At 39.4% G+C, this 22782-nt stretch overlaps 1 protein-coding gene across 10 annotated transcripts in view; it reads right to left on the reverse strand.

Annotated features, from left to right (window-relative positions):
- The window catches only part of GMI1 (gamma-irradiation and mitomycin c induced 1), a 123795-nt gene that overhangs the window by 96670 nt on the left and 4343 nt on the right, over positions 1-22782 (reverse strand). For all 10 annotated transcript variants that reach the window (XM_088963168.1, XM_088963163.1, XM_088963166.1 and 7 more), the window contains 4 exons: positions 22206-22278; positions 21986-22041; positions 21781-21886; positions 21506-21574 (listed from right to left, as the gene is read on the reverse strand). In XM_088963168.1, coding sequence (XP_088819294.1) covers positions 21506-21574; positions 21781-21886; positions 21986-22041; positions 22206-22278 — 304 coding nt within the window. The remainder of the gene's footprint in view (positions 1-21505; positions 21575-21780; positions 21887-21985; positions 22042-22205; positions 22279-22782) is intronic.

Raw genomic sequence — 22782 nt, forward strand, 5'->3', positions numbered from 1 at the left:
AGCAACTCCTAATGGGATTAGGAGCTGATCCCTTTAAGTCTATAAAAGGAGGAGGGGGCGGCAACCTTTAGACATGCAATGCAATCCACAAATCCTTGTCTTTAGAGCTGAGATTACTAGAAGAGAGAATTCTGCACCCTGCAAATACTCTCTTGCCGCCTCCTTCCTGTAGCCGCCGCCTCCAGCAATTCGGTCTCCAGTTCTTGGAAGAAATCAAGATTTGATCTTGATACCAATCTTTTGGAGAAAAGATTGGTGGGAGTTGCATTCTCAAGCCATCCAGTTGATTCTTGCGAAAGGTCAAGTTCTTTTGGAAGAACACTGTTGATTCTGCTCCACCCTGCACAGCACCATCTTCAGTGGGAGCAGATTTTGGATCCTTCCTTAGGCGTGAACACCTCCATTGGGAAATACTACTTCTCCGTATCAGGTATTATCTCTCCCTACTCCTTTTGGTTCAGATCTGGTTCAGTTTGTGGTTCAAGAATGATCCATGAAAATATGATTTTCTAAATAGGGAATTCGATTCCCAGTTGAAGAGAGAGAAAAATTTTTAAAATTCGCCCCCTTATTCCGCAATCTTTGGGCGTCGATCTAATGGATATCCTATCCCTTCATTTTCACTCCTGCTGAATGCGCCAGAAAACTGCCACAGAAGTCATGTTCCAATGACAACTTTCCCTTATTGGATTATCATAAGGGTGTTGGTGAGTTTTCTCCCAAGATAATATTGCCTTGTATTTTTTTTATCAGCAATATTGCCTTATATGTCTAGCCATAGTGAGGTGGTAAGATTGTTCATTTGTTCTTGTTTTTGCTTGTTCTTTTTTTTTTTTTTTGAGAACATGTAAAGTATGATATCATTAAAAGAGTAAAATAAGTACAACGAGCTGTTGTAGATAGGGATTTACAATAATTGCCCATGCCCCTAACCCACCTTTACAAAATGATTATCATATACGAAAAAAGTATAATAATTCTTATGCTTAAACAGCTTGTTCATAGAAAGCCACGAAAATAAGTTTCCTAAAATTCCTGAAATAACAAGTCAGTTGAGCTACTTTTGTATCTAAATATCCTTCCATTCCACATTTCCACTCCTGCCGAATGCACCAGAAAACTGCAACAGGAGTCATGTTCCATGACAACTCTCATTCCATTGCCCATCCTTGTACAAATTCTGTTACTGGTTCTGGCCAGAAGCTCTTCTCCTTGAATAGAATCCAGACTATTGACCATATCTCAACACATAATCTGTAGTGCAGCAGCAAATAACTCACTGATTCTTCTTGATATTCACAAAAGACGAAGTTTGTGGAGGCCAACCACAAATCCTTCATTACCAGATTGTATTTGGATAGAATTTTGTTTTAATAGACAGTCCAGACAAAGAAGGCTAACTTGTTAGAAATTGCTTGCAACAAACAACCTTAACCGGGATTTGATGCTCCCCCGTCCTTGAAACAAAGTTATAGAAAGACTTGACTGAGAAAATTCTATACTCATCCCATTCCCATATTCTTTCATCAGTTCTCCCAATGATCACTTGAGTGCTAATAAAGTTCAGATCCACACTAGTATTCAATTAGAAATAGCAGTAGAAGAAGGTTAGAGGAAAAAGATGAAAGAAGAAGAAAAGAAGAGAAGAGAGGAGAAGAAACTGGTTGGAACTAGAGAGAAAAATCCTCTCTTAGTCAGCCAGGTTATATTTATAATTTTCTTTAATAAAACAAAATGTTTGTTATGCCCCTACTAAGTATGGGGCACCTCACTTAACTTAAACATTGCACCTCACACCAAACATAAATAAAAAGACCAAACTACCCCTGCACAATTGGCACTAACACTCCCCCTCAAGCTGGTGAGTATATATCATATAGTCCCAACTTGTTACAGATGTAGTCCACTCTTCCCTGACTCAACCCTTTGGTGAACAAGTATACCCATTGACTTCCCGTGTTAACATACGCAATATCCATCACTCCACGAAGCACCTTCTCTCACAAAGTGGCAATCAACTTATATATGTTTTGTTCTCTCATAAAAAACTGGATTACAAGATATGTGGATTGCAACTTGGTTGTCATAGTAAAGCTTCATAGGAATGTCAATCGAGTACCCCCATTTCCTGTAGAAGATTTCTTAACTACATTAGTTCACAAGTTGTATGTGCCATGGCTCTGCATTCAGATTCTACACTGCTTCTTGCCACCATTGCCTACTTCTTACTCTTCCATGTCACCAAATTACCTCGAAGAAAGGTATAATAACCTATAGTGGACCTTCTGTCAGATATAAAACCAGCCCAATCAACATTGGTGTATCCCTCTATTTCAAGATTTCCTCCACTCTTGTACAACAAGCCAGGAGCTCCCTTCAAATACCGTACAATCCTTGGAATTGCATCCCAATGTGGAACTCGAGGATTTTGCATAAACTAACTCACCACACTTATTGCAAATGAAATATCTATCCGAGTAATGGTTAGGTAGTTTAGCTTACCCACCAACTTCCTGTACCTTCCAAGGTCCTCGAACTCTTCACACACATCACTACTCCAGAACAATTTTGTCTCCAACAAATCAAGAACATACTTCCTCTGACACAGGTTAATACCTCGCTTAGACCTTGCTACTTCTATCCCCAAGAAATATTTTAATTTACCAAGGTCCTTTGTTTGAAAGTGCTTCTGTAGAAAGGTCTTCAGCTTATCAATCCCCAACCTATCACTGCCGATGATAACAATGTCATTTACATATACTAGTAAAATCTTCCCAACATGTGAATTATAGCTAAATACTGAGTGATCAACTCGATCTGATGAACTACAGATAGATGAGGTTGTCTTGGGGAAGACACAAACTAGCTTACTGTCTGAACTGCATAAGATATATCTGGACGAGTCATGGTGAGATAGGTCAAACTGCCCACTAGCTGACAATAAAGGGTGGGTCTTCAAGAGGAGAACAATCATCTTTGCTAAGTTTTAGGTTCAGTTCTAGTGGGGTGTCCACAACCTCAGAATCACTAAGATTTGCCAGTTTAACAAGATCAGCCGCATACTTTTGCTGAATAACAAAGTAGCCCCGAGAGTTTCTACTCACTTCAAATTCTAAGTATGTCAAAGGCCCAAATCCTTCATCTTAAATGACTCATTAAGTAATTGTTGTAGCTCATCAATTCCTTCTATGCCATCATCCCCTGTAATGAGTATATCATCAACATAAAGGAGTAATATCGTTACTCCCTGCTTCCGCCTTAAGGTGAACAAGGAATAATCAAAAGAACCCTTGATAAAACCAGCATCAGTGATGACAGATCTGAAATTCTCAAACTAGGCCCTAGGAGCTTGCTTCAGGCTATAAATTGACTTATTCAAACAACAAACAAGCTGCGAGTTTGTACAATATCCCAAATGAGGCTTCATGTAGACTGTCTCTTTCAACTCCCCATGGAGAAAAGCATTCCTGACATTCATCTAATGAATTGTCCATTGTTTGACTACAGATATAGCCATTAATAGTCGTACAATGGTCATCTTAGATACAGGAGCAAAGGTCTCCTCATGGTCTATCCCATATTCATGTTTGTAGCCGTGTGCAACAAGCCTAGCGTTGTATCTGTTTAGGCTTCCATAAGATTTTGGTTTCACAAAATAGACCCATCGCTCATAGCTTTGTATCTCCTCATCTCTCATAACTTTGTATCCTATGAGAGATGTCTCAAGTGGAGATTTGACCAAGTCCCAGTTGTCATTCTCAAGAAGAGCTCGAATCTCGGAATCCATAGCATCTTTCCAGTGTGGTTCTGCTACAGCCTACTGGTAAGATCTGGGAATGTCTATCGTAGATAAAATTGTAGAAAATGAGCTATGGTCTGGTGAATAACCATAACGGTTAGGTGGACGAGAAATTCTGGAGGAAAGCCATAAAGTAGCGCAGAATCCATGGCATCTTTCCAGTTTGATTCTGCTACAGCCTACTGGTAAGATCTGGGAATGTCTGTGGTAGATAAAATGGTAGAAAAGGAGCTATGGTCTGGTGAATAACCATAACAGTTAGGTGGACGAGAAATTCTAGAGGAAAGACATAAAGTAGAAGCAATGGGTTAAGAAGGAAGATCTTGAACACTTACTGAGACAACTGGAGTGACTGAATCAATAGCTAGAGGCAAGGCAGGGGGGATGGAGACTGAAGAAGGCCGTTGCTTCCTAAAGTAGGTCTGAAACTGTTGCGGAGGTGACAATGGAATATCCGAGGTACCTGTAGAATCAAAACTATGCAACAAAGAAATAGGAGCTGGGAATTTCACAATATGTTCAAAAAATGATACACTTTCAAGAAAAACTGCATTAAAGAGATTCGAAGACAATGAACCAAAGGGTCATAACAAAGATAACTTTTATGTTCAGAATTGTACCCCATAAAGGCACACAAAGCTGCTTGTGTAACTAGCTTTGGCGTTCATGGGGTGTAAGGACAAAACAAGCACATCCAAACACTCTAAGCATGGATAGGTCTGGGAATTTGTGAAAGAGGGATTGAAATGGAGAAGAGTTATTCAAAACAGATGACAGAAGACAATTTATGAGATACACAACAGTGCTGGCCGCCTCCACCCAGAACCAGGAGGGTACATGGGAATCATGTAGGAGTGTTCTGACTACACTCAAGATATGCCCATTTTTCCTTTTTGCAAGCCCGTTTTGTTGTGGGGTGCCTGGACAGGACTTTTGAGGTTGAATTCCATGTTGTTTTAAATAGTTTTAAAAACCCCCATCAATGTACTCTCCCCCTGAATCCAATCGTAGCACACAAATTCATGCATTAAATTGGGTAGTAACATATGTGTGACGGTGCTTAAATACAGTGTACACTTTAGATTTCTTTCGAAGAACATAAGCCCAAGTGAAACAAGTGCAATCATCAATAAAGGTTACAAAATACTTAACACCCATCCATGAGACAACTAGAGATGGCCAAACATTACTATATATTAAATGAAAAGGTACTGTTGCATGTTCAAAATGAGAAGGAAAGGCAAAATATGACTCTTACATAAGCCACAAGTGATGCAATCTTTATTCACATTCTTAAGATAAACATTAAAAACAGGTAAACTGCCAGAAGAAAACAACTGATCAAGTTTCTTAGAGAAAAAATGGCCCAGGCGTTTATGCCACAAATGCCAATCATTATTACAATCAACATATCCAAAGCTAGAAGTAGTAGAAATCAAACATGAAGTAGAAGCAGGCACAGTTTTATTCTTCTCAAATTCTAGAGCAAAAAGTCTTCCTAGTCTACATCCCTTCCCCTTCACCTCCCCATTTTGTCGATCTTGTGTCAAACAACCATCAGAAGTAAATGAGACATTGTTACTATTAGACTCAATCGAATGAGGGGTAGATTATTCTTTTCAGACAATTTTAAGTTGTGTGCTTATGTGGTAGTTCTAATTAGACTTCTTGTCCCATACTTAAGTGGGGGCAGTTTGGTCATTGTACTTAATTAAAACCCCTAATCCATATTATAGTCTATTGATAGGGTTTAGGCTACCAAGTTCAACTGTTGTTACTTCTACTCTTCACTCTCTTCTAGTTCGAACTGTTGAAGCTACTGAACAAACATGGTATCAGAGCAGGACGCCGCTCTCTAAGTCTACTCCTCTCTAATCATGACCCTTCTTTTTTTTCCTAAACTAAAAATGGAGAACACAGATTCGACCTAGGTCTGGGAACACTTCGGTTCTTCTTCTTCTACTCAGAACTTAAATGCTTTTTCAAGAAAATAACTTAAGAATTAAGTGGATGGTCAATTAAAGATCTCCATCGAGGTTGATTACTCATTTTCTTCTATGTTGTTGGTATTTTTGGGTTGAAAACTGTTTCGACTGCTACTACAGTAGTCCGAATAGGAAGAGAAGAAGAAGAAGAAGAAGAAGAAGAGAAGAAGGGTTTGTCGAAAATCTGATGGTTAACCCATCTAGTCGACCCCCTTAATCTATATTAGATTCTAATAATGTTTACAAAGACAGAAATGCCCTAAATTAAGTGGGGTAGAGTAACTCTAATAACACTGCCACATAAGCAAATTACTTAATAAACAGAAGAAGACTAAACTACCCCTATTCGGCACATCTTAACACTCCCCCTCAAGTTGGAGAATATATGTCATATAATCCCAACTTGTTACTTAGATAGTTCACTTTCCCTGAGCTTAGAGCTTTTGTAAACAAATCTGCCCACTAGTCATTGGAGCCCACATGTTCTGTATTTATCTCTCCAGCAAGAACCTTCTCTCTCACAAAGTGGCAATCAACCTCTATGTGCTTTGGTCTCTCATGAAAGACAGGATTTGATGAGATATGGAGTGCAGCTTGGTTGTCACAATACCATCTCATAGGTTTATCCATGTGAAACCCAATTTCTTGTAAGAGATTCCTCAGCCACACTAATTCACAGGTAGTGTGAACCATGGCCCTATATTCGGCTTCAGCACTGCTTCTGGCCACAACCGTCTGCTTTTTACTCGTCACAAGATTTCCTCCCAGAAATGTGCAATAGCCTGTAGTAGATCTTCTGTCACTCACTGAGCCTGCCCAGTCTGCATCTGTGTACCCAACTACTTCAAGTTTTCCTCCTGGTTATACAATAGCCCACGGCCTGGAGCTCCTTTCAGATACCTCACAATTCTAAGGGCTGCATCCCAGTGAGGTATACAAGGGTTTTGCATGAATTGGCTTGCCACACTGACTGTAAAGGAGATGTCGGGTCTCGTGATAATCGGATAGTTCAGCTTTCCCACTAGTCGTCTATACCTTCCAGGATCCTTCAAATACTTCTCCTGTATCACTCCTCAACTTAACATTTGGTTCCATAGGGGTCTCAGCAGGTTTTGCACCTAACAGTCCTGTTTCTTCCAATAGATCAAGGATATATTTCCTTTGGCACAGATTCACACTTTGTTTTGACCTGGCAACCTCTATTCCCAAGAAATACTTTAATGTTCCAAGGTCCTTTGTTTGAAAATGATTTTGCAGAAATACCTTTAGTTTTCCAATCCCCAATTTATCACTACCAGTGATGACAATATCATCCACATAGACCACTAATAAAATCTTCCCAGCTTCTGAGTCATAACTGAACACTAAGTGATCAACCTGGCATTGCTTCATTCCAAAACTCCTCACCACTTCGCTGAACTTCCCATACCAAGCACGTGGAGATTGCTTCAACCCATAAATTGCTTTCTTCAGCTTGCACACCTTACCACCCTCCCACTAGATCACCATGGAAGAAGGCATTCTTTATATCAAGTTGAAGGAGAGGATCATACATAACTGCCAAGGAAATTAGGACATGAACGGAACCAATTTTAGCCACCGGAGAGAATGTCTCCATGTAGTCCACACCATACAACTGTGAGTAGTAACCTTTAGCAACAAGTCTGGCCTTCAAACGCTCCACACTACCATCTGGCAAATATTTCACAGTATACACCCATTTACAGCCCACATCATGCTTACCAGGTGGGAGAGTAGTAAGTTCCAACGTTTGAGTATGTTGAAGAGAAGAAAGTTCCTCCTCCATTGCCTGCCACCATCTAGGTGAACTAAGAGCTTCTTGAACATTGTTAGGTATGGAAATAGAAGAGAAAAGTGAAAAAAAACTGGCGATGTGAGGTAGAAAGACGAGATAATAAAACAAAACTGGGAATGGGATGGAGTGTAGAACTACGTTTGCCTTTCCGTAAGGTAATGGGCAGATCAAGATCTGAAGGTTCGGCAATAGGAGCCATGAGAGGATCCGAAGATGAGGTAGAAACAGGAGGGGCCGGTGTCATTCGACGTGTATACACTTGTCGAATCGGTGGTCGTTCAGTGGTGACTTGCACTGGATGAGAAGATGAGTCTACAACAACAGCCTCTGGAACTAAATCACTGACAGGAAGAGAAAGAGGAGATAAGGGTGAGGACAAGGGTGCTTCATGACTAGAGAAGGGGATAGACTCAAAAAAAGCGACATTAGGGCAGAAATAGAAACTTCGGGCAATGTGATTATAACACTTGTACATTTTTTGAGTCCGAGAGTAGTCAAGGAAGACACATTTAATTGAGCGTGCATCTAGTTTGTCTATTCCAGGACTCGGATTATGAACAAAGCACACACAACCAAAGACACGAAGAATTAATGGAAACGGAGATAAAGTGGGAAACAAGATGGAGAAGGGGGACCGACCATGAAGAATAAAAGAGGACATCCGATTAATGAGAAAACATGCAGTAAGTACAGCATCACTCCAAAACCGTTTAGGAACATTCATGTTGTGAAGCATAGACCGAGCAATTTCAAGAAAATGACGATTCTTCCGTTCAGCCACGCCATTTTGTTGAGGGATGAAAACACACGAGGTCTGATGAATAATGCCATTATGTTCTAAATACTGTTGAAATGAAGTAAGAAAGTATTCACGACCATTATCTGAACGGAGAACTTTGATTGGAACACGACCATTGTCTGTCGAAAATCTAATGGTTAACCCATCCAGTCGACCCTCTTAATCTATATTAGATTCTAATAATGTTTACAAAGACAGAAATGCCCTTACTTAAGTGTGGGGCAAAGTAACTATAATAACACTGCCACATAAGCAAGTTACTTAATAAACAGAAGACTAAACTACCCCTATTCGGCACATCTTAACAAAAACCTTCAAAATCTGCTCGAACTTATCAGAATCTAAAGAACTAGGTTGTTTGTAGCTTTGGTTCTTCGCAAAAAGTCCAAGGACAGGCTATGTTTACAGTGACTGAATGGTGTAGGGGTATGTTTAACCCTTTTGTGTGGATCTGTAGGTTCAAATCTGCAAGGTTTTGAAACCTTTGTTGGTTTGAACTTGTATACAATCAAGTTGATGGTCTGTAGATTCAAATCTGTAAGTCCAAGAAGAATCAACTAACAAAGTACTGCAGTGATAGTAGTTGAAGGTTTGGACTTGTATTATCCTTCTAAAAGATCAGATTGACCTGTACCATGTGCGATAGCTATGGTCGTGTGGTGGTGCTTATGATGTTCACCCTCTATTGAGCAGTTTCAAGAGGGCTCATATGTGGTTAGTTGAGTTGTTGAGTTACTATCATGGTGATTTATGGTTTTGTGTAATCAGTAGTGGTGTGAACAAGAACAAAAGTCTATGTTTTGTGTTGGAAGGAGTGGCCAAATTGTCTACATCAATTTCCTACCTTGTTGAAATCTGAATGCTAGTTTACCTTTTGTTCTCTAATCTAAAATGGTAGTCGAACCATTGATGCAGAGATTCATGCTTTACATGAGAATGAAACTTAGGATCTTGTGCCTACTCCACCAGATGCATCCAATGATGGGAGTCGTTAGGTTTATATCAATCAAGAGTAAGCTGAAGTCTGATGGATCTCTTGATTGATACAAGGCACGTTTAGTTGCCCGAGGATATAGTCAGGAGTATGGTATTGACTATGACGAAACCTTTGCTCCTGTTGCAAAAATCACCACAGTTCATGTTCTTTTAGCAGTGTCTACTGCTCTATCTTGGACCATATACCAGCTTGATGTGAAGAATGCCTTTCTTCATGGTCAATTGAAGGAGACGGTCTACATGAAACCTCCTCCTGGATATTGCAGTGATCCTTTTTTAGTATGTTGCCTCAAAAAATCTCTATATTGTCTAAAACAAGCTCCCCAGGCATGGTTTGAACGCTTTCGCGATGTTGTAGTTGCTGCTAGATATAGCCGGAGTTCTTCTGATTACTCTTTATTTGTCAGGCGACAACCTCAAGGTATTACCATTCTCCTATTATATGTTGACTGGAAATGATGTTGAAGGCATTCATGAATTGAAACTATTACTTCATAATTCCTTTCACATGAAGGACTTAGGCCCTCTCACATATTTCCTGGGACTAGAAGTACATTGCAGTGATCGAGGGTATTTTGTTTGTCAGCAGAAGTATGCCTTTGACCTTGTTAAACTTGCTGGTCTTAATGATGAAAAGCATGATGATACACCTATGGAGCTAAATCTTAAGCTATCTAAATCTGAAGGTCCATTACTTCCTTATATCGCCAGCTTGTGGGGTCCCTCGTTAATCTAACTATGACTGGCCTGATATTTCTCATGTTGTCCAGGTTGTTAGTCAATTTGTTTATACTCCTCGTCAGCCACATATGACTATTATTCATCGCATCATTCGATATGTTAGAAGCACAACTTCCCAATGACAGTTCTTCTCCTCTCCTATTCAATTGAGAGCATATGTTAATGCGAATTGGGCTGGTTATCCAAACACTCGTAGGTCCACTTCTAGGTGGGGTGTTTTTATGGGTGATTCACTCATCTCTTGGAAGTGTAAGAAACAACAAACAGTTTCCAAGTCTTCCACTGAAGCAAAGTATAAGGCCATGTCTTCGGTTTGCAGTGAGATTGTTTGGTTACAATCTCTCTTTATGGATCTTGGCATTCAGGTTCCTACTCCTATCCTCTCTATGCAGACAATACGAGTGCTATCAAGATTGCATCTAACCCTGTCTTCTATGAGAGGACCAAGTACATCGAGGTGGACTGCCACTTTATCCGAGATCTCTTCACTACTAGATCTATATCGCTTCCTCATGTAGCCTCGGACATGCAGATTGTTGATATCTTCACCAAAGCTATGACTAGAGTTCGACATTTGTTTCTTATAGACAAACTGATGCTTATGTCGAGGCATCAGTTTGAGAGGGGGGGTGGAGACTCTATAACTTGATGTACCTTATTAGTATAGTCCCTATTGTATATTACTTTTATATCTTATTCTTCTTTTCTCTTTTAGCCCTATATGGGCATTCTTGTAATTTTACATATCTTTTAATATAGAAAAGACTCTTTGAGGTGGGGGTAATTCATTCTTGACACCTCAAAGATTATTCTTGTTCTTTTCTCTATTCAGTCAAGAGTGTTGACACCTTCATATACTTCATGCAACATTCTGAAGGATCGTTTCCCATGTGAACAAACTCATATTCGGTCCAAAGGTTAATAAACCCAGCATAGTACTCTTGGACCTTTCTTTCTCCTTGATAATAGGAGACGATGTCAACCTCTATCTAGTACTGTCTTGAAGTGTTTGATCGCTGATAATTGATATACTCTCTTGAGATACTCATACATCTCATAGGCAGTCTTGTATCCTCTCATAGGAATTTTTGCATTATCAATTCCCCACTGATTAAAACCCTTGGTGTCTGAATCATCAAGTTTAACTATTGATCCATCCAGATATCCTAGAGACATTTCGCCTCCACATGAAATTGGAAATTGAATTTCCAAAGAGCATAGTTCGTACCATTAAACTTAATGGGGAGAATTTCCATCCTTTATGATGCAATTGAATCACAAGAGCAAGAAAAACCATAGGAAGAAGTGTTCAAAACAGTAAAATAAAGAAGTACCTCTCAGTCGATGTCAAGAAAAGGAAACTGTAAGGGTCTACCGAACTCAGAAGTGGCTCAAAACCCTTCTAAATCAAATCCGATTCAAACCAAACCAACTGGAATCAATAGATCTGCTTTGGGCGACACTAGATCTAAAGTTTCAGCCCGATCCGATGCTTCTAAAGGGAGATCCAACACAAAAGAGAAATCTAATGGCACAGCATTCCAAGAATAGTCTGTCGAGTTCTAATTGAATGCAGCCTCATAAATGGGATTTAAGGGCACTCGAGAGCCTCCCAAATACTGTTAGGGAGTACTCTAGATAATAGATAAGAAAGAGGTGAAGAAGATGTTACTTGCAAATCATATCAGATTGTGACCTGCTCTGGTACCATGTTAGAGACAGATCGAAAATCAGAGAGAGAGAGAGAGAGCACAACCGAATGGTGGGTGTGACACATTGTGTCAATCAACACCCTAAAAGAAATATTTATATTAAAAGGTAAAGGGACAAATCTACCCCTAATGGACAAAAGAAAGAGAATAAAGAATAGCTATACAACAAGTGAAAAATGAAAAGGTACAAAAATAGCCCTGCGGCTAATTTCCCTGTTCTCTACATATACAACTTAATAAACACAATTAATTGAGAAAAAAAAATGTTCTGTTAATTATTTGATTATCCATTTAATCAATTATACTCCTTACTTTGAAATTAAGGTACACTATATTATCACTATTAACAGATACAATTGCATGCTAAGAAATTAAGAAATGAGTAAAAAAGAACAAATGCACAAACATTAATACCTATAGAGAAGATGGGCCGAATGGCCCATAGGCTGTTTATCCTTTTTCATCTTTTATTTTTTTGCTATAATGGGCCTTACTCTAAGCTTTATTCTTTCTTATGTAATGTCTTTTTAATTTTCTGCCCAACTAGGGGCTTCCCTGTAAATTACTAAAGTTTAACATAATGAAATAGAATTAAGGGAGTAAGAGTAGAGATTATGTTCGAAAATCTCTTTCTAAACCCAAGTTGCCGCCACCTTCTTCTTCTTCTTCTTCTCTCCTCTTGAACTCTGATTTCTGCTACTTTCTTTTGAATTTCTACAACTTTCTAAACAGTCATTTCTTCCCAAAAGGCTGCTTTTTCTTCTAGGTATCAGAGTAGGCTCGTTTTCCCCTTTTTTTCACTTTTTTAAATCAATAGTTAAAGAAACCTATTTCAGCCCAGTTGTTAGTGGTTTCCAGAGAGAAGGGGTTGGTTTTGTCGTCCTCTTGACAGATTCAAGTGTGTTGCCCGAAACCCTAATTTTCTGGAGAAATCTGATTGTGGGGCCGATAGGGAGCTTGACCTAGGCGCTCAGTGAATGAAGGCCTTCTCATTCTTCTTCTTGAAGATCGAATCAAGTGGATTGGTGTTCTGTGAAGTCTACAAAGAGCGGCTGAATTTTCTCTGTTTCCCCCAACTTTCGGGTGTGACAAGTTACTGGTACTGCTACATAGAAGTTGGCTCACAACACAGTTTTTGTTCATTTGTTGTTATTCGAAATTGTTTGAAGTCATTTTTGAAGTATTTAAGAAGATGAACTCCTCAGACTTTGAAAACAAACATGTTGCTGAATCCGGACAGGTTCCGGGAGCCTCTGTAGACTCTCTACTGGTTGTGACCACAGTCAAGCTAGATGGAACCAATTATCTGGCTTGGTCACAATCAGTAAAAATTCATATTTGTAGTAGAGGAAAATGGGGTTTTATCTCCGGGAGCAAAAAGGCTGCTCTAGAAGATGATCCATCATATGAAAAGTGGATGCAAGAAAATTATAATGTTATTGGATGGATTCTGATCATATGACCAGCCTTTCAACTTTGTTTGTTTAATATGATTTACTTCCTGTACGTGACAAAATCACCCTATCCGATGGCTCTCTTGCCCCTATCTCCAGCAAGAGAACCATCAAAGCTATAGACTCCTTAGTTCTTCCTTCTACTCTTCGTGTACCCAGACTAAATACAAACTTGTTATCTGTAAGTAGCCTAACTAAGACATTAAACTGTTGTGTAACCTTCCTCCATTCCTAATGTGTTTTTCAGGATCTAGAGTATCAGAAGGTGATTGGGAGTGGTCGTGAGGCAAATGGAATATATCTCCTGGATACTCCTGGGCAGTGCCATGAACAACCTGGAAAAGCTGCTTTTGGGTCTATATCTACAGAGTCCATCAATCGAGTCATGTTATGTCATTTTCGTTTAGGTCATCTTTCTTTTTCTGCATTCATTAAGTCATTTATTCTCAGAACTGTTTAAGGGAATTAATTTGTCCAACCTTCATTGTGAGTCTTGTGAGCTATGAAAACATTGTAGAAACAGTTATCCTCTGAGTAATAAAAGATCTTCTTCTCCTTTTAATATTGTGCACTCTGATGTGTGGGGGGCTTACCACTTACCTTCTATGGGTGGTTACAAATATTTTATCTTGTTCATTGATGACTTTTCTCGGTTTACTTACCTTCTATGGGTGGCCCACAAGTGTATCTTCCTTGGTTATTCCCCCACATAGAAGGGTTACCTTTGATGAGCTTTCTTCCTTTTATGGTTCTTCTCTGGAAAGACATCATCCAAAGGGGGAGGATTTGTCACAAGTGTTTGCTCTTCCTCTTCCTATCCCAGTTGAGTCTTTTGTTGAGTCTCTTCCTCCTTAATGAGTCAAGGGAGGATCAGTCACTTCACTCTTATTTTAGTGTTCCTATTCCTCCTCCTTTACCTCCTCGCCCTCTTTTTAATCCTACGTTGTACCAACGGTAGAAAACCAGAAATGAGCAGATTGTTTCTATTGAGTTGGGCCTAGTTGTTTTTTATTCTTATTTTAAGCTATTTAGTTAGGAAGTTGTTGGGCTTTAGGCCCACTAGTTTATGTTTTTAAGTTGTGACTGTATAGCTACATTAGTAGCCGCCCTACTAAGGGCATCCTTGTAATATCTCATCCTTTAAGTTAAGTATAAATATAATGAGGGGTTGGCGGCTAAGGTTAATTCAAGAATCCTAGTTGACTTCCTACTCTTTTCTTCTCTACTAATGAAATCTTTATCTTCCTCCCATTTTCCTTTCACAAGAAATTCAACTAAATCTACAATCAGTGATTTCTACTTGGTATCAGAGCAGGCTGAAGGTTCTTTGAGTTGTTTCCTCATGCAGCCCTAAATCGACCGACTGCATGGTGATTTAAGAGGCTGATCGAAGTTCTCAGGTAAGCCCAGTTTTTGGATTTTTTGGTGGATCTGTGTACCCTGTAGCTGGTCTAGGGTTTCCCATCAGAATCAGGAAAAACTGGAAAAAGGGGGAGAGTCTTATTCTGTTGGACTCTTTAATTTTGACCTGGGAAGTGGCGCCCTAATTTTTTTAGGGTTCCTTGGAGTTTTCTATAGGGGGGGGTTCAAGTCCTGCCTGATTTAGAGGTTTTTGGAGATAGCGGTTGCTTTTTCTCTCTATTTTCCCGTCCCGCAAAAAATGAATCTTTTGTGGGAAGATAGCCTAGGACACTAGAAAGGTGTTGTTGGTTCCAAAAGTATTTCGTTTGATCTTGTTACAAATTTCAATTATTTTCTTCACATTTTTTGAGACCTTTTCAGAACTAGGACCAGTGGGAGGAGGTGTTGGAGACCTTTTCAGGACTAGGACCATCACTAAAGTTAGGTTGGATGGAAAAAATTACTTAGAATGGTCACAATCTGCAAAGATGGCCATTGGTGCTCCTGGGAAATTAAGGTATATCACTGGTGAGGAAGTGAAACCCGAAACTAGCAACTCTGGTGAGTACGAGAGAATTATATGGTGATGGCTTAGTTGTGTAATTCCATGTTGCCCCATATAGGTAAAATTTTTTTATGGGCAAATACAGCTAAGGAAATATGGGATGGGATTGCAGAAACCTATTCACAGAGGGAGAATGTTGCTAGGGCTTATTAGTTGAGAAATAAGATTATTTCTACAAGGCAGGGAAATAGACTTGTTGCAGCCTATTTTTCAGCCCTTGAAACCCTGTGGTAGGAGATTAACTTATTTAGAGACATTTGCTTGGGAAACCACTAACAATGCAGTTACCCATCAGAAACATCTAGAGAAGTATAGGGTGTTTGAATTTCTTACTGGCCTTAATCCTGAGTATGATATTGCAAGACAGCATCTTCCTTCCAGGGATAGTGTTGCCCTCTCCCAGGCATATGCCTTTGTGTCAGGGGAGGAGAGCAGGAGAGTGTGATGATGAAAAATCTTGTTTCTGATTAGTCTGCCATGGTGAGTACTGTAAAACCTAAACAAAGTGGAGATCGGGGTGGCAGTGAAATCAAGAAGGAAGATAAAAGAAATTTGATCTGTGACTACTGTAAGAAGCCTAAACACACAAGAGATACTTGCTAGAAGCTTCACCCACATCTTGTGCCGGCTAGACTGAAAAATAAGAAGGGAAATGCACACATGGCAGTTATTGGTGACATTTCGGCCCCTCCTACTACAGTTGTTCTGGAGTTTGTTGCAGCTGCTGTAGTAAGGGTCAAACTTGAGAGGTATTGGCAACTTTTGAACTAGCGGGATACAGCCAGTTCCAGTTCAGCAACAAGCGGACAACAAGGTACAGGTGGCACTGGTGGAGTCCACTCTACTGCCTTTGCTCACACAGGTAATTCACACGTCACTGCAAATTATGTTTCTACTTTAGGTAAGGAGGGACCTCCTTGGATTTTATAGATTCTGGAGCCTCAATGCACATGACCCATAGCTCTACTATTTTTTCTTCTTACCAGCTCTGTTCTGGCAGAGATAGGGTCTCCACAGCTGATGGATCCCATGTTCCTATTGCTGAGAAGGGATTTGTCAAGATTAGTGATTCTATTTCTCTACCCTCAGTCCTTCATGTTCCTAGATTGAGCACTAATTTGTTATCTATTAGTAGTTTGATTAAGAACCTGAACTACTCAATATTTTTTTCTCCTGGTCATTGTATTTTGCAGTATAATGGATTCAAAGAGAACGACTGGGAGTGGTCGTGAGATGAATGGGATCTACCTCCTGAATGTTCTTCCTCCTCATCAGAGTCATCATGTCAGTAGGGATAGTGAGTCAGGGTTTGTGGGTCAAATTATGCTTTGGCATAATCGTTTGGGCCATTTATCTTTTTCTTCAGAGTCTTTTGTTTCTTAAAACTTTTTGAGTCTATTAGTTTGTCAAGTCTGGAGTGTGAAGGTTGTCAACTTGGAAAGCATTGTAGACATTCATTTAAACCTAGTAATAAAAGGTGTTTTTCTTCTTTTGATGTTATTCATTCGGATGTGTGGGGACCTTACCATGTTCCTTCTATGGGAGGCTATCGATATTTTCTCTTATTTGTGGATAATTTTTCACGATACTCTTGGATTTACCTTATGAGATCCCACAAAAGTACCACCCTTGGTGAGGCAATTTCATCAGATGGTGCAAACACAATTTGGAACAAGAATAAAGGTGTTCAGATCAAACAATGCCAAGGAATATTTTGAAAAACACCTTGCTTCATGTCTGTTAGAATATGATGTTGTCCATTAGAGCAGTTGTCCCTATAGTCCACAGCAGAATGGTGTTGCAGAAAGGAAAAACAGACACATTGTTGAGATTGCAAGAAGCATGATGAGCACATTTATAGTTCCAGTTCAGTTTTGGAGTGATGCAATTCTCACAGCAGTATATCTGATTAATAGGGTGCCCTCTCGTATACTTGGATTCAACACCCCATTCAGTCTCCTTTTTCCTGAGGGGGAGATGTTTCATATTCCTTTCAAGGTGTTTGGGTGTGTCTGCTTTGCACATGTCCCTGGTCCTCACCGCTCAAAGCTTGATCCCAAGGCAAAGAAGTGTCTTCCTTGGATATGCAGAAAATCAGAAAGGGTAATGCTGTTATGATCCAATCTATGATAGCCGGTATGTTACCATGGATGTCACTTTTTTTGAATCCACATACTTCTTTTCAAAGAATCCTTCTCAGGGGGAGTGTTTTGGGGAAGTGAGTCAGCAGCCTATTCCTCTCCCAATTCTAGTCCCTATGTCTACTCCTGTGCTTGACCATCCTGTGTCACCTACCTTACCACCTCCTTTGTGTCCTGCCTCTCAGCATTACTTACGACAGATACTTCACAAGGAGGTTAATTCAACTGCAACAGAACTCACATCACTTCCTGTCAATTCCTTAGAGACTCTAGATTCGGCCGACATGGATTCAGGTATTCTTCTTGGTCCCACTACTGTTTCAATTCCCATTGATTCTACTAACACTGTCACATATAACTTTGATCTTCCTATTGCTCTCAGAAAAGGGAAGAGGAAGTGTACTGCTCATTGTATTTCACAGTACTTATCCTACAGTGGACTTTCTCCTTCCTACCATGTTTTTCTTTCCTCCCTTGACTCAGTGTCTATACCCAAGGGTGTTAGTGAAGCTCTCTCCAAACCTGAGTGAAAGACAACTATGCAAGAAGAAATGGCAACTTTGATTAAGAATCAGACATGGGGCATTGTGGATCTACCAAAAGGCAAGGAAACAGTTGGATGCAGATGGGTTTACACGGTAAAATATAAGGCAGATGAAAGTATAAAAAGGTAGAAGGCAAGACTTGTTGCAAAAGGGTACACACAGACCTATGGTGTTGATTACTTAGATACATTTGCACCGGTTGCAAAGATGACCTCTGTTCGGATACTTCTTTCTCTTGTTGCCTCATACTCTTAGCCCTTGTTTCAACTTGATGTGAAGAATGCTTTCCTAAATGGGGATCTGCAAGAAGAAGTGTACATCGATCTTCCTGCTGGCTTTTACAATGATACTGAAAAGGGAAAGGTATGCAGGCTTAAGAAGTCACTTCATGGCTTGAAACAATCTCCCAGAGCATGGTTTGACAGATTCAAAAAGGCCTTGATTGTTTTTGTTTGTGAAGCACAGGGGATCTTTGGTGTCAATACTAATTGTTTATGTGGATGATATTGTTGTCACGAGGAATGACCTAAGTGAGATTGATTGTCTGAAAAGGAATCTACATAAAGAATTTAAAATTAAAGATCTTGGAGAACTGAGATACTTCCTAGGCATTGAAGTTGCAAGATCAAAACATAGAATTTTTATCCCTCAAAGGAAGTATGTCTTGGATCTTTTTCAAGAGACAGGGAAGCTGGGAACGAAGGCAATCAGTACCCCTATTAATCAGAACCATAGAATCAATGCATCAAAAGGTGAACCAATAAAGAACATTGGGAGATATCAAAGACTTCTGGGTCAACTGCTATACTTGTGCATGACAAGACCAAACATTTCCTATGCAGCAAGTGTAGTAAGTCAATACATGCATGCTCTACGAGTCCAGCATTGAGAGGCAGTTGACAGGATTCTGAAGAAGTTTGTCTTCCACTCATTGCTTCGGATCTGCAGCTCGCGGATATTCTCACAAAATGTGTTGCAAAGAACGAGCTGGAGCATGATCTACGCAAGTTGGGAATGTGTGGCATTTACTCCCAACTTGAGGGGGAGTGTTGAGTTGTGCCTAGTTTTTTATTCTTATTTTAAGCTATTTAATTAGGAAGCTTTTGGGCTTTAGGCCCATTGGTTTATGTTTTTAAGTTGTGGTTGTTCAACTACATTAGTAACCGCCCTACTAAGGGCATCCTTGTAATATCCCATCCTTTAAGTTAAGTATAAATATAATGAGGGGTTGGCGGCTAGGGTTAATTCAAGAATCTTGGTTGACTTCCTACTCTTTTCTCCCTCTCTTTTCTTCTCTACTACTGAAATCTTTATCTTCCTCCTCTTTTCCTTTCACAAGAAATTCAACTAAATCTACAATCAGTGATTTCTACTGTTTCTCCTACAACACATGAGCCTCGTGCACTTCCAATTACAGATGAAACAACAGGTACTGTTACAACCCCTTTGGAGCCATCCTTCCTAGACCTTGATTTCCCCATTGCTATTAGGAAACGAAAAAGGAAGTGTACTGCACATTGCATTTCCAAACACCTTTCTTATAGTTTGCTCTCTCCTTCATATTTTGCTTACCTTTCTTCAGTTACTTCTAAACCAATTCCCAGGTCTGTATCAAAAGCTCTTACTATTCCAGAATGGAGGGATGTTATGAGAACAAAAATTGATGCCCTGCACAAGAACGACACTTGGGAAGTGATTGATTTGCTTGAAGGGAAGGATCCAGTAAACGTAAGTGGGTTTTTAATATCAAATATCATGCTAATGGCACCATTGAAAGGTACAAGGCTAGGCTGGTTGCTAAAGGCTATACACAGACATATGGGATTGATCATCTGGAGACCTTTGCCCCTGTTGCCAAAATGATTTCTATGAGAGTTCTGCTATCTTTGGTTGCACACTCAGACTGGCCATTTTATCAACTAGATGTAAACAATGCATTTCTGAATGGAAAGTTACATGAGGAGGTCTATATGTCTCTTCCTCCAGGGATGTATGAAACAAATATGAAAGGAAAGGTCTATAGGCTGAAGAAATTTCTTTATGGACTCAAACAGTCCCCTAGAGCATGGTTTGAAAGGTTTAGGGCTGCTCTTGTTAGCTTTGGCTATGTACAGACACAGTCTGATCATACCCTCTTTGTGAAGAGGAGAGGATCCTTGGTTGTTTACTTGATTGTGTATGTTGATGATATTGTTGTGACTGGTAATGATGTCTTAGGGATTAATGATCTCAAATCTTTCCTTCATACAGGGTTTGAGATCAAAGATCTGGGGGAATTGAGATACTTTCTTGGCATAGAAGTTGCTAGATCCAAAGATGGGATCTTTATCTCTCAGAGAAAGTATGTTCTTGATTTGCTCTCTGAAACAGGGAAGATGGTTGCTAGACCGGTTGCTACTCCTATCGATATGATCCATAAACTCTCTGCTTCAGATAGAATATTGTTAGAAGATAAGGGAGTCTTCCAGAGATTACTTGGAAAACTTCTTTACCTATGCATGACTCGGCCAGACATTGCATATGCTATCAGTTGCATTAGTCAGTTCATGCATGCTCCCAAGGATACTCACATGGCAACAGCAGAGCATATTTTATGTTATTTGAAGGGCTCCCCTGGAAAGGGAATTCTCTTTGCTAAGCATGGCCATATGAAACTTGAAGCCTACACAGATGCTGACTAGGCTGGAAACATAGATGACCGAAGATCTACCTCTAGGTACTGTAGCTTGGTGGCAGGTAATATTGTCTCTTGGAGAAGCAAGAGACAATCAGTTATTGCTCAATCTTTAGCCGAAACAGAATACAAAGCCATGGCTCATGGAGTTTCTGAACTAATGTGGCTTAGATCCTTGATGGAGGAACTAGGTATTGAGCATTATAAGCCAATGATGATATACTGTGATAATCAGGCCGCCATCAACATTGCTCACAACCCAGTGCAACATGACAAAACTAAGCATATTGAAGTTGGCAGACACTTCATTCGAGAAAGAGTGGCTTCTGGAGAAGTGTGTCTACCGTTCATCACCTCTCAAGGACAGTTAGCTGATTTCCTCACCAAGGGCATTCCCAAGGCTAAACTTCAACATGATACTGGCAAGCTTGGCATGATTGGCATCTATGCTCAACTTGAGGAGTGTAGAGAAGATGGGCCGAATGGCCCATAGGCTATTTATCCTTTTTTATCTTTTATGTTCTTTGTTGTAATGGGCCTTAATCTAGGCTTTATTCTTTCTTATGTTATGTCTTTTTAATTTTCTACCCAACTAGGGACTTCTTTGTAAATTATTAAAGTTTAACTTAATGAAATAGAATTAAGGGAGTAAGGTAAGAGATTATGTTCGAAAATCTCTCTCTGAACCCAAGTTGCCGCTACCTTTTTCTTCTACTCTCCTCTTGAACTCTACTTTCTGCTACTTTCTTTTGAATTTTTGCAACTTTCTAAACAGTTATTTCTTCTCGTAAGGTTGTTTTTCTTCTTTACCAATTGAAGAGCATAACAAAACTTATAGAAAAGAACAATTGTACAGGAAGGGGGGAACATAAAATACCTTTGTAAAGCTTCCATGGGGCGATTGCCTAAGTTCATCATCAAAAGGGTCCCTTAATCCACCATCAGTCTTCAAAGAAAATAAAACAAATGTCACAAGGAAAAAAAAATAAAGCAATGACAAAAAAACCAGAATCACAAGTAGTGAAAGACAAGGCAGCAATAGAAGTACATCTTTATTTTTCATAAAACTTAGCTAGATGAAAATGTTTTCCTTCAATAACATTAAGCTACTCAAAATTGATTACTTTTTAGCAGGACTCAACAATCAATTACCCGCCAAGTCTGTTCAGACCCAGAACTACTGAGCAAAGCATCTCTCTCGAGATGTAGTGTATAGACTTTCTTTGACTCTTTTGTCTTGGATGAAACTAAAGCACGCCTGCGATATAGTGGGAAATGGAATTGAATCTGAATGTGCTACTAAATGGTATTAAAAAAAAAAAAAAAACGGTGAACATTTTTTTTGCAGAAGCCATACCTCCCTAAGTGCATGCTTGCAATAGGTCCCCCATAACCAAACATACCAAAGAAAGGCTGCAAGGATACCAGAAATTTCATTCAACATAACCAAGAAAATTTCATTTAGGAAAGGAAAGATCATGCCCCACATTGAAACTTATTATGGACAAAATTCAATAAATCATTAGTCCATTAAATAGGAATCTGTTTTCCGTTAGTAGTCTCATTAAATAGTTTACTGTCAAATAGGGAGGTTTTCCTCCAACTGCTTGCCCTCTAGATGACCTATGAAGCGACGCACCCATTTTCCCCCTGGAAACAGAATTTTGAAAACCAAATCAGTCCCAAGAAAGATTTAGTATCATAAATCTATATGGAAAAGGGAACAAAAATGCAAAAAGAAGACCTAAAAGCACCAGATATCAATTAAAAAGAAGATCAGCTTTGCAATATTGCATTCTGTCAAAGAGAAACGTATCGGTTATTGCATTTAACTCATACAGGTGACCATATCAATGAACATGGGCAGTATGGATCTCTATAAACTAGGAAACTCAAAATAATCTAGGGTTTTTTGCAGTATCAAAGCATTTATCATAAGGTCAAACATATTCAAAATTAACATCAATGGGGTAGTCAACATTTAAACCAGGAATTGGATGTTTGAGATTAATTTTGGAGCTAAAAATAGGTATTGAAATGTGGATCCAATAAATAGTATTATGGTGTGGCACAACAATAAGGATTGTTCTCCAACCATTCAATAAAATGGGTTCTTTTTTTTTTTTTTGAGAAAAAGGTGAAGTATTATATTAA

This window comes from Nelumbo lutea, chromosome 1 (assembly GCF_056320005.1).
Source record: "Nelumbo lutea isolate HS-2025 chromosome 1, American lotus-T2T, whole genome shotgun sequence".
NCBI lineage: Eukaryota > Viridiplantae > Streptophyta > Magnoliopsida > Proteales > Nelumbonaceae > Nelumbo > Nelumbo lutea.